Source organism: Euleptes europaea, chromosome 16 (genome assembly GCF_029931775.1).
Source record: "Euleptes europaea isolate rEulEur1 chromosome 16, rEulEur1.hap1, whole genome shotgun sequence".
Taxonomy (NCBI): Eukaryota; Metazoa; Chordata; class Lepidosauria; order Squamata; family Sphaerodactylidae; genus Euleptes; species Euleptes europaea.
Genome location: NC_079327.1, coordinates 55,301,636 through 55,314,217, shown reverse-complemented (window position 1 = coordinate 55,314,217; position 12,582 = coordinate 55,301,636). Strand labels below are relative to the sequence as shown.

The window sequence follows — 12,582 nt, the reverse complement described above, 5'->3', positions numbered from 1 at the left end:
AGCAGTCTGTTCACACAGTGGCCAACCAGGTGCCTCTAGGAAGCCACAAACAAGACGACTGCAGCAGCACCATCCTGCCTGTGTTCCACCACACCCAAAATAATAGGCATGCTCCTCTGATACTAGAGAGAATAGGTATGCAGCATGACTAGTATCCATTCTAACTAATAGCCATGAACACCCCTCTCCTCCATGAATATGTCCACTCCCCTCTTAAAGCCCTCCAGGCTGGCAGCCATCACCACATCCTGGGGCAGGGAGTTCCACAATTTAACTATGTGTTGTGTGAAAAAATACTTCCTTTTATCAGTTTTAAATCTCTCACCCTCCAGCTTTAGCAGATGACCCGGTGTTCTAGTATTATGGGAGAGGGAGAAAAACTTCTCCCTGTCCACTCTCTCCAAACCATGCATAATTTTATAGACCTCTATAAAACAGACTGAATACTCTGTGGTGCTGTCAGTGACTTAGTGTGGGATGTGGATATAGTTGAACCAACTGGCAATAGTGGCCACAATGACATCAAATTTAATATATATGTTTGTGAGAAAGTGCATGGGAAATCTCACACAATTACCTTTGACTTTAAATGAGGGAACTTCTCTCAAACGAAAAACCTGGTAAAAAGGAAGATGAGAAGAACAGTTAGGATGGTTAAATCTCTGGAAAAGGCTTGGGGTTACTCAAGTCCACAATACTAGAGGTTCAGCTAGTATTTTTTTTACCCCAGCTCAGGAAAGGTGGTATTAAGTCCAAGAGGTCACCACCATGGCTAACAGGTAAGGTGAAGGAAGGTATTAGAGGGAAAAAGTTGTGGCTTCGTTATCAAAGGAGTTAGAATTAAATTATAAAAAAACGAACTGGGAAAATTCCTCTGGTGTGCAAAAACAGTTTCCGATGCAACAATAACAAAACAATCCTAGGACTATCAAAGGTGAGCAAAACCCTTTGTTCTCGGCTCAGGTTGTTAAGGGGCTCAACTAGAGTTAAGTCAGTTAAGGAAAATCTCTCGCCAAGAAGGACTCTTAATAGGTGAATAACCAGCCGATTTGAATTCCAGAGTACCGTCTTACCTTTATATTTGCAAACAGTTATGCATACTTTGCAAGGCTGTAACTTTAACTGATACTGTTCCTTCTCCACTTGCTGCTTCTAGACATTTTCCTTTCCCCTCTCTAACCTGCAGTATATGGAAGACCCTTTTCTTATGGGATAATTGATTCTGAATTAACACTAACTTGTTTTGGAACCATTTGAATAAGCTGGTCTATTTTGATTTCAATTAGTTTTACTCTTTCAAAAATAAGGTTTACAGTTTTTGTGGTCAGTTGACGGGTCAGTTAAGTTATTATGAGCAACTCTGGAATCCACAGTTTTGATGTTGTTAGCTCCTTGGAGGCAAATATTTAAATCTTCCCTCTAATCCTCGCAGTTGGAATCAAGAGCGTTGTTATCTAGAGGAGCAAATCGGTTGGAGTTGGAACAGCATATACTATGAAAAAGTTGTTTCAAGTGAAAAAAATCATTAATCTTTGCTTGCATGTGGGTGGGAAAAACAAATCTCTGTATCGTGGGCCCTTTTGCCGATACCCATTGCTCTAAATGACATCACTTTAGTCAATTAGAGTAAACACCAGACTAGGCCATATGTCTGGTCTCGGTTTGAAAGTAAACTCAAGCTTTCCTGTCACAACCTTCAGTTCTTAATACGAAAGTTTAGTCTCCATGGTTAGTCGCCTCAGTTTATACATTTATGGGTGTTAAAGCTGCATCCCAGCTATACAAGGCTCTCTGTAGACAATGGTATTCAAGGCTTTGCAAAAACCTGAACTCTATAAGAACACCCTATGAAGTTCTCCAAAGTGAGAAAGTCTTATCAAATGTCCAATTTTAAACACTGTTTTGCATCTCCAAATGAGATGTTTCATCAGTGTCTTCAGGCAGAAACCTTCCAGCTGCAGCCCCTCAAGCCTGAAATCCCACACAGTTGGCAAGCCATAAAATTTAACTTGGGTGACTTATCTCAAAACAGAAATACTCCCTCAGGTATTGGATTTCTTCTGAACAGCTTCAAAATAGTTTCACTTAATTCCAAGTATCCAACTTAGATAGAAAGGAGGGAAAGAGGGGAAGGAACAATAATTGCAAAAGTAGCTCTGACTGGAGATGTTACTCCGTCACCTCATTCTGGTGAAGTCAACTCTTTATGTTTCTCTCTTTCTAGATTGGCAGATCGCAACACTTGCTATGCTGTTGGGGGGTGCTACCATAATTCTTATAGCTTTCTTGGTTGGATTAATTTCGATCTGTGTCGGGTCACGGAGGCGGTTCTACAGACCAGTTGCTGTCATGCTTTTTGCAGCAGGTAAATAAATGTTTCCCCAAAACGTAGTACTATTTTGCCAAATTCAAGTTTATATTTGTTTGGAAAATAGATGTGACTTGTACATTATAATCCAAAGTTTGTTGCCCAAGTTTGTTCAGAAGTTGTTAATTATACAGAATCAACTACCTTGTTTACCTTGACAGGGAATTCCAGAATGGTTCAGTCTCTTAGCAGCACCAACTGTCAGGTCAGTTTTTGGTCACTGTGTGCTGGAATTAATTTTTAATTCTACCCATCTCTGCATACTCAAGCATCATCGTGCTCTTGTTTATAGTATCTTTTATTTCGAAAACTAAAAATATAACAGCTAATTCACAGACTAGACTTTAAAAGTTTGTTTCAGCCTCTGATTTGTGAGCTAATCAGAGACTAAAATTATTTTTTTATTGAAGTGTCAATTCACAATTTCAGATTATTCTGTATTGTGCATGGAAAAAGGCTATAATGAATCATTGGATGGGTGGAAGTCTGCATGTTTTCCTGGCTGCTGTGTCAATTGAAATGGCTGCTGGTTCTTCATAGTTACTGTACATTTTACATCAGCCTCCTCTGCAAAGTGAAATTCCTCATACAGGATTGTATGCAGGAATTTGTCGGTCCATAGTCTAGCTAAATGAGGAAACAAATCCTAAATTGTATTAAATGTTAAATTGCGCCGCCCCCGCCCTCAGCTGAGCTTCGCCCTCCACTGGAGACCTGAGGAATCTGGCGATGGGTGCCGCAGCCGTGGTCTGGGACCACCCCCAAGCCATGGTCGTTAGGCCCTCGCCCCCCTTGCCCTTCCATCTCATTGTAGATCTATCCAATGACTACCCAGCCTCCCTCACCCAACCACACATCCGCGCACACAAGGAGAGAAAAAGGCTGGCGGGGAAGCAGATACCTCGGCTCCCAGCACCTTGCTGGCTCTCCAGCCCCCTGGCCCCCACCAACACCTGTTGTCACTCGTGGAACTCCAGCCACACCCCACTGTCCCACTCCACTCCCTCCCTTTCACCTGCCACTGTCCAACTCAAGCAATAATAAAGTTTTATGAGGAAACTGGCGCAGCCTGCATAGTGCTTGGGGATGGGCACGGGAGGGGTGTGTGTCCTGCTCCAGCCACCCCAGCCAATTTTGGGAACTCACTCCACAGCAAGGGGGGGAGGGAGCAGCGGACAGGCGCGGTGCGGAAGCCCCATCAAGGGAGGGGGGGCGTCAGGACTGCTATGAGCCTCGATTGGGTTGGCCGCTATAGTGGAGACATAACGAGCCCCATGAGCCCTTGCGGCCCCTTAATTTGCATGGCCGAAGAGAGCATGGCCGGCCACTGTAGCACGCCCACACAGCCAGCGCACGCCAATCACACACCAGACTCTCAGGCAACACCCCGGCCACACCTGGCCGCCCTTTGCCGCACCCTCACCCGGGGCCACTCTATGTTCAGGGGCCCTCCCGAGCTGGCCACACTGACACCTCGACCCACGAGAAGGCAGCCGGCTGCGGCTTATTTGCCACGGCCACCCACCTCCTTTCCGCTGCCGCCCTCTGCGGCCACTGCACAGCTGTGGCAACACACATCTGTGCAGGGCGTGCATGCCCCTGGTGGGGGGTTCCACCCCCTGGCCGCTAATTTCCAAGTAGAGGCGTAGAGCTAGCACTTCAGCTCGAATATCTGCTGCCGACTGATGTGGCATGACGAAGCTCAGCAGCCAGGCAGGCGACGGCAGCCTTCCTCCCAAGCAGGCCCCCACCCACTGCTCCACCACCATCCGCCCCCACCAGCGCTCTGATCAGCCCTCCTCACAGGGAGGGCGCCATCTGTATGGTCAACAATTGAGAATATGCTGCCCTCTTTGCAGGGGTGTGCGTGCACATGGCTGCACTCTCCACAGCCTCTCTCATGTCTCCGGGCATGCTGCTCTCATGGAGACTCACCACTCGTGGGGACTTCCGCTAGGGCAGCGGTGTGAAGCAGTCGTCTTCCCCGGGGCTCCGGGAGGGGAAACCAAGAACGTCGTAAATAAGGGGGCTAACGTGCCCCCCGATTCCTAAACAGTGGAATGGGTATCAGGAAATCTCCTGCAGCCTCGTGGTGTGGTTAACTCCTGGAATCTCTGAGATTTACGACTTGGAGACCCAGTAGCAGTTCCGCCCGCTAAGGAGTAATAAATCGCCGAAGACGTCTTCTTGGAATTTTGGAACTAATTGGCTTCACTCCCCCCATCTATCTACATCTGGCAACTATACAAGTAAATATACCTGCTCTTCTGAAATTTTGAAAGTTTGAAAGAACTCTTTTGTTTTACCTGGATTTGGAAGTCCCAGGAAATTGCTAAGCTTATCTGTTGAATCTGTATCTCCCCACTCAATCTTTAAATGACTCTTTAAAATGAAGAAAGGATCAGATAACTCGGCAGGAACCTTATCAATTTGATCAGTGGGAAGACATAACAACTAAGATTTTTGAAAGACGCCTCAACTACCGATCAGGAACTATTACGTACTAAGGGGAGGGAGGAGTGGAAATCCCCCCCAACTCAAGGGCAGTCTTTTAATTAAATAAAACCTTCCTGCCACGTCCTTCCTGGAAACAGTTTAACATCGTGAGAAAGTCAGAGAACTTGGAATCGGAAGTCTGATATCAGTGTGTAACCGGTCAATGATTCCCAAGCTCCTGACTACAAAGAAGGAAGGTTTATGACTTTGATTCCTGCAGTACCTCCTCGTTATTCATCTCAAATCTGCCTGGATTTCACTAACTGAGCTTTAACAGGAAACTTTGGAGATGCAATCATGGCACTCATGGCAAATATGATTAAACAATTCATGGATTTGATGAACACTTCATTTCAAGGTCTTATTCAGAAACTGGACATTGTCTTAGAAGAAACTAAAGAAATAAAAGCCCTATTCACCTCAATGAGATCAGAGGAGGCACCAAAAGGCTTTCTGGCTGACAAGAGAGACAAAGAACAAAGGGATCCTGAAAAAGACATGGGGAATCTTACAAAGCAACCTGCAGCAATTGATTGGAAAATAATGGACTGGAAAGGGATTGATTTTAATTTTTACCATCTGGATTTGTCTGATGATCTTTTCAAAGTGACCGATTTTGACTTGTGCTACTTGGATATGTCTGATGGATTTTACAACAGCTGTTTGGAGGATTTGAGGAATAGAAAAACTGGGTCGGTCAGGATCTCCTTTTTTGAATTTGGGATAATACAACATGGTTCTACTACGCTCCATCTGCAGAAAAGAATTCACTAACAATTTCCAAGGATGCCCTCCGTCAATTACTGCTAATGTGGAAAAGAAAGAAATGCTGGAAATTTAGGATAAAGGGACTAATTTAAAAGAATCTGGTTTTTCTACTGGTTAAGATTGACAAGCAACTGATTAAAAGGATTGGCTATAATGGAAATGGAATTACATAAAATATTAATCTACTAGAAATGTTATGCATTAAATGAGTGTTAGGGAGAAATGGAGGATTTACAAATTAATTAATTTTCAATAGAAATATATGCTTTTTACTATACTAATCCATTTTTTAGTAGGGAGATTTAATATTTCTTTTTTTTTTTATAATAATTTTATTGGTTTTTATAATACAAATTTTCCATGATAGTAAACAACAATAAAAGCAATATGAAATTCAAAATTCTAACTCTATGTTGTTATAATTTCTTGAATTCATAACAAAAAAAACAAATTAGAGGAAAATTTATGACTTCCCCATCACCTCTCTCCGCCTCTTAATAAAATATTCATCCCATCGTAATTGGTCTGATCTTAACTATCATAAATTCATTTAACTTTCATAAAACATCTTCTATTAATATAAATGATTATAACTTTTAATATTAATTGTGTCTTCTAGATCAGATTAATAAGTATTCTTCCATTTTCCCCAGTTTTAATTCATATTCACAATATTTCATCCAATCCTCCCATTCCCCTAAAAATCGAACATTGTCTTTTTCATTTAAAATGGCGGTAAGTTTTGCCATTTCCACCAATTCAAACATTTTCCCAATCCAGTCTTTTTTCTCGGGAATTTCTGCCCCCTTCCATTTTGCTGCATAAAGCAGTCTCGCAGCTGTTGTAGCATAGATCAAAAAAGTTCTTTGTATTAGCAAGTCGTCAGGTATCATACTTAATAGCATCATTTCTGGTGTTTTGGGTATATTTTTTTGTACTATTAGTCTCAGTTCATTGTATATCATATCCCAAAAATCTTTAGCTTTATCACAAGTCCACCACATATGGTAAAAGGAACCAATTTCCATATTACATTTCCAACATTTAGGGGATGTCACTTTATATATCTTTGCCATCTTCTTAGGTGTTAAATGCCATCTATACATCATTTTATAAATGTTTTCTCGAATTGATTGCGCGTTTATTCCTTTCAAATCTTTTGACCAAAGTCTTTCCCATTTATTTAAAGCAATATCATGTCCGATATTTTGAGCCCAATCAATCATAGTTGGTTTAATTGTCTCCTGCTCACAATATAATGTTAAAAGTAGATTGTACATTTTAGAGATCAGTTTCAGATTGTTTTCTAGTAACATCTTGTGGAAAGGGGACTTTTCTTTAGAAAATCAATTTTTCATATCTTGTACAAAAACTGATTTAATCTGACAATATTGCAACCATTGTAAATCCTCTTTGAGAAATTGAAATTCCTTTAATGAACATTTTTCCCCTCCCAATTAATTAATTCCTGGTAAATTATAAATTTGTCCAGTCTAAGTGGACGTAGTGTTAGCATTTCTTGCGGTGAAATCCACATCGGAGTTGTTGGTTCCAAAATATGTTTATATTTCATCCAGATACGCAGTAGAGCGGACCTGATTATATGATTTCTAAATGATGCTTGTATCTTAATTTTGTCATACCATAAATAGCCATGCCATCCACTAATATTATTAAAGCCTTCAAGCTCCAGTAAACGTGCATTTGATAAGGTTATCCAGTCTTTTAGCCATGTTAAGGCTACCGCTTCAGCGTAAAGTTAAAAGTTTGGTAGTGCTAAACCTCCTCTAACTTTAAGGTCCACCAAGTATTTATAAGCAATCCTCGGTTTTTTCCCTTGCCAGATGAAGTTTAAAATGTCCTTCCTCCAAGTATCAAAGTATTTAACATGTGATATTATAGGCAAATTTTGGAATAAGAAGAGCATCCTTGGTAACACATTCATTTGAATTGTTGAAATACGTCCCAATAGTGACAACTTTTTATTTGACCAAATAGTCATATCAGTTTTTATTTTACCCCATAATTTAAAGTAGTTGTTGGTTAACAATTCTTTGTTCTTCGCTGAGATCCAGATTCCCAGATATTTAACTTTATTGGCCTTCTCCCAACCTGTAAACGAGATGAATTCCTGTTGTTCTATTTCTGATAAATTCTTGAATATTGTCTTTGTTTTTTCTTGATTAACTTTAAATCCCGATATTTCCCCAAAATCGTCCAGAGTCTCTTGTAGTAACTTCATTGATTGTGTTGGGTTTTCCAGAATTAACAGGAGGTCATCCGCGAATGCTCTCAATTTAAATTCATGTTTTTTAATTTTTAGACCGCGAATGTCCTCCATACTCCTTAGTTTACAACATAATGTTTCCAACACCAACAAAAATAATAACGGAGACAAAGGACAGCCTTGTCTAGTTCCTTTCTTAATTTGACAATTTTCCGACATTGATTCATTCACCAAAATTTTCGCATGTTGGGATGTGTAAATAGCTGATATACCTTTCAAAAAACGGTCTCCAAAATTTAATTTTACCAATGTTTTTTCCATAAAGTCCCATGAGACCATATCAAAGGCTTTTTCCGCATCCAAAAATACAAAGGCGGCTGATCGTTGTATATTCTGATCATAATATTCTAATGAGTCCAATAAGATTCTTATATTGTCTTTAATTTGCCTTCCTGGAACAAAGCCCGCCTGATCTTCGTGTATAAGGTCTTTAATAAATTTTCTTATCCTATTCGATAAGACCGAGACATAAATCTTATAGTCCACATTTAACAACGAAATAGGTCTATAATTTGATGTTCTTTCTGGGTCTCTTCCTTCCTTGGGTATCAACGATATATATGCATGCGACCAAGTTTCTGGGGCTACTCCCTTATCCAAAATTGTATTGCAAAGTGTTACAAAAAAGTCTGCTAAGTTGTCACTAAATGTTCTATAAAATAGAGCAGTTATTCCATCTGGTCCAGGTGTCTTATCCGGCTTTTGTTTCATTATTGCTTCTTGTATTTCTTCCCTTGTGATTGGAGCATCTATCCATTCTCGTTGGTCTGTTGAAAGAATATTCATCTGTATTGAACTTAAAAACTTATCTATTTTCTGTTTTGAAATATTTTCTTTCTGATACAGCTTAGTGTAAAATGAAACAAATTCTTTTTGTATATCTGTAGTTGAATGAACTGGTCCTTTAGCAGTTTGAATTTTTGTTATAATCTTCTTCTGAAATGAGTCTTTCAGTTGTGTTGCTAAAAATTTCCCAGGTTTATTAGCATGTTCAAAATATTTTTGTTTGGCAAATTTTAAGTTTTTGTTCATTTCCTCCATTATGACCAAATTTAATTGATGTTTAGATACAGAAATCTTCATTTGTATTTCATTTTTCTCTTCTTCTTGTAACGCCATAACAAGTTTTTGTTCCAAATTTTGTAAATCCCAAAGTATATTATTGGTAAATTGTAGTTGAGTTTTCCTCCACGCTGCATGTTTCTGTATCATAAATCCTCTTAGAACTGCTTTAAACGCATCCCACACTATATTCAACGTAGTTTCTCCATTAAGATTGACTTCAAAAAAATCTTTAATCAGATCATATAATTCTTTTTGAATCTTATTTTCCTTTAAAAGTTTATCATTCAATCGCCATCTAAATGCTTGTTTATTGTTCCACTCAAATGTAACCGGATTGTGATCAGAAAAAGTTCTTGGTAAAATATGTATTTTACGTAGTTGCGTAAAAATTGATTTACTAGACCAAATCATGTCTATTCTGGAGTGTGAGTCATGTCTCGCTGAATAAAAGGTATATTCTTTGGCTGTAGTATTCATTGTTCTCCAGATGTCTTGTAATTCCAATTCTGTAGCCATGGTGAAGAAAGTTTTAGGTAAACATCCTTCATTTTCGTCTTTTGCTTTTGATTTTTTATCCAAAATTGGGAGAGTAACGCCATTTAAGTCACCCATCAATAAAATCTGGTCATTGGCATACTGAGAGATCAGTTCATGCAATTGTCCATAAAATTTTGTTTTTCCTTCATTGGGAGCATATATTCCTACCACAATCGTCTTTTGCCCCAATATTTTGGTTTTTATAATTACAATTCTCCCTTCGTTGTCTTTATATAGTAGTTCAGGACTAAGGCTAGAATGAGCATATATTACTACTCCCTTAGTTTTTGTTTCGGCCGATGCCACAAATGCTTGTCCAAGCATTTGTCTATCCAAATATTTTTTGTGTTTTTTTGCTATGAGTCTCTTGTAGACAAATTAGGGAGTATTTATACTTCTGTAGATATTTAAAAATTCTAGCCCTTTTAGTTTTTTCATTCAAACCATTCACATTCCAAGAAATTACTTTTGCCATGGTACAATGATTATTGAAGCAAAATATGCAGTCTATAATTTAGTTCCTCCTGCTGCTCCCTGTGGTTCTTCTTCTTCTTCTTGTTCTTCTTCCTCTTCCTTTTGAACCCCAGTTAATCCTTTAAGATCTGATTTATATTTTCTCAGAAATTTTCCCACATCTGCTGTAGATGTAATTGTCATTTTCATTTCTTTGTAGGTAAAAGCCAAGCCTTGTGGCATAATCCAGCGATATTTGATACCATTAGCTTTCAAAACAGACACAAATTCTTTGTAATTATTCCTCTGTGAGAGTAAATGTCTTGGTATGTCCTTTAATAAAATTAGAGGAATGTCTCCTGCTGACACCGGGTTGTCATAATGCATCTTCATGATCTTATCCTTAATCCTAGTGTCATAGAACACTATCATCAGGTCTCTTGGCTTAGATCTTTTCATTCTAGCAGGTAATGGTATTCTGTATACTCTGTTAATAGCTTGGTTCAATTCTTGTTCGTCCATCTGAAACAGGTAAGCCAGATTTGGGACTACAGTTTCTTTGTTATCTCCCATCATATCTGGAAGGTTGCGCAGACGAAGGTTGGTCTCTCTCACTCTCATCTCCATCATGGCTATTTGATCTTTTACTGTTGTCTGATTTAATTGTATTGTTTCAATCTGTTTTTCTTGGCTTGCTATTTTTTTCTTTGTATCCTTATGCTCTTCCATCACTTTCTTTATTGATGAATCCATTGCTTGCATATCTGACTGCATAGTACTCATTTGAGTTTTTACTTCTTTAAGATCTCCTGTTACCACATCCAATTTATGGTCAATAGCTTGAGATGCTTGGCCTAGATTTGTCATCATAGAAGTTAACTGTGCCATCTGCGTAGACATCTGTGTAGACATCTGTTCAAGCTGCTTATTTGTTGCCTCTGTTTGTTTGGCTAACATATCCTGTAATTTCTTATCCATAGCTGAAACTTGTGCTGAGTCCTTCAGTTTAGTATAGGCAGGGCTATGCAGTGAGCCAGAACGGGGTCGGGTTCCAGACATTTACATTGGAATAAGGCTGGTAAAAGTCATGTCCTCAGACAGGGCCCTCCAGATGGTGGTTAATAGAGGGTAATTCAATGATCAGCTTAATAATTTTTTCGGGTTGAAAAGAGCTGAATTTGGCTTTAAAACAGCTTAATAAAGTTTTGAAATACCAACGAGTTTTACTGGACGCTCTAGGTCGGATCTACCAGGAAGTATTCCGGAAGTTGTATTTGCCGTGGACCTTCTACCGCCTCATCTCGATGGTTGTTTCCTTCAGGAATTATTTCTGTGTTACTCAAGTGCGACGCGTATCCGGTCCTCCAGCTTGCTTCCTGTTGTTGTGACTCAGATGATAGAGAGGGTGGTATAGAGGGGCTTCCGGTCTGATGAATCCCTTGCTGCTAACGTGGCAGGAAATTCTTTTTCACCAGAGAATCAGGAAGAAATTCGCCCTCCCCTTCCCTCAGAGTTGCTTCTCATTGGTAGAGATTTTGGTCCGTCATCTAAGCGTCCTTCCAACTCTTTGTTTTGATTTAAGCTGATCTGTTTGATAAGGCTCCTGCCGCTAATCCTGATGGAATTTACAAATCAAACTTTCCCGATTAAAATAAGGGAGGAGCAGAGGTACTGGGAATATCTTCATCTACCCCCCGGTTATTCAAAAATGCCAGTAAAAGACGAAGGGTTCTTTGTACTCACTTAGGCATCGAGAGGTGAGGTTCTTCTCTTAAAATAGTCCTTTATGTTGGTATTAAGGTGGTGGAGGGTAGAGCCTTATGCCAAAGTTGCGTTTTGGCGATTCCTTTCCCTATGTGCCCTCGCAGGACCGGCATCCAGAGCTCTGGGGGGCTTATAAAGCTCCCTCAGAGTCTTTGGGAGGTCACACTGCGTTTATGGGCTGCAGGGAGTTCCTGCTGTCCGACCCACTTGCAAGGGTCGGATTGGGGTGCATATATCACCCCTAAATTAGCGCAAACTTGGATTTCCCCCAGGACAGCCTGAGGGAACGTCTTACTCGTCCCAGCGCACCACCGGAAGCCTCGGAGATTTAATATTTCTTTCCTTTTTTATCTTTTTTTCTTTTTTTTCCTTTTTATGTGATATTATTAATTAAATTATTTTCTTTTTTCTTTTTCTTTGGCTTTGTTATAGAAAATATAATATTTAAATGATTAATGATTAATGAATATTAACAATGATATTAGGATTAGAAATTTATGCAAAAGAGATTACAAGTTCATTGTAGGATGAAGGGAGAAGCAGGGGAAGTCCAATTTTTTATTCTACATATGTTATTGTTAAACTTTTTGATTAATAATTTTGGAAAATAATAAAAAATTTATTTAAAAAAAAGAGACTCGCCACCCGTGACTTGGGGAGACCCTCCGAGGCATGCTCAGGAAATCCTATATCTGCCCATTGCATGATAGTTGTCAGTGTCTGGTTGCCCTGTCAGTCATGGCCCCAAATATTGTTCCACACCCATCCTTTGAAGACTGCCAGGGCAGCTGTCATGGGGCCAGCAGCATGGCGGGGGATGGAGGGAGAGGGGGAAGAGCCATGT

At 39.7% G+C, this 12,582-nt stretch overlaps 1 protein-coding gene across 1 annotated transcript in view; it reads left to right on the top strand.

Moving 5' to 3' along the window:
• TMEM47 (transmembrane protein 47) overlaps positions 1-12,582 on the top strand; it is a 49,381-nt gene that overhangs the window by 28,223 nt on the left and 8,576 nt on the right. The window contains exon 2 of the mRNA XM_056861809.1: positions 2,225-2,365. Coding sequence (XP_056717787.1) covers positions 2,225-2,365 — 141 coding nt within the window. The remainder of the gene's footprint in view (positions 1-2,224; positions 2,366-12,582) is intronic.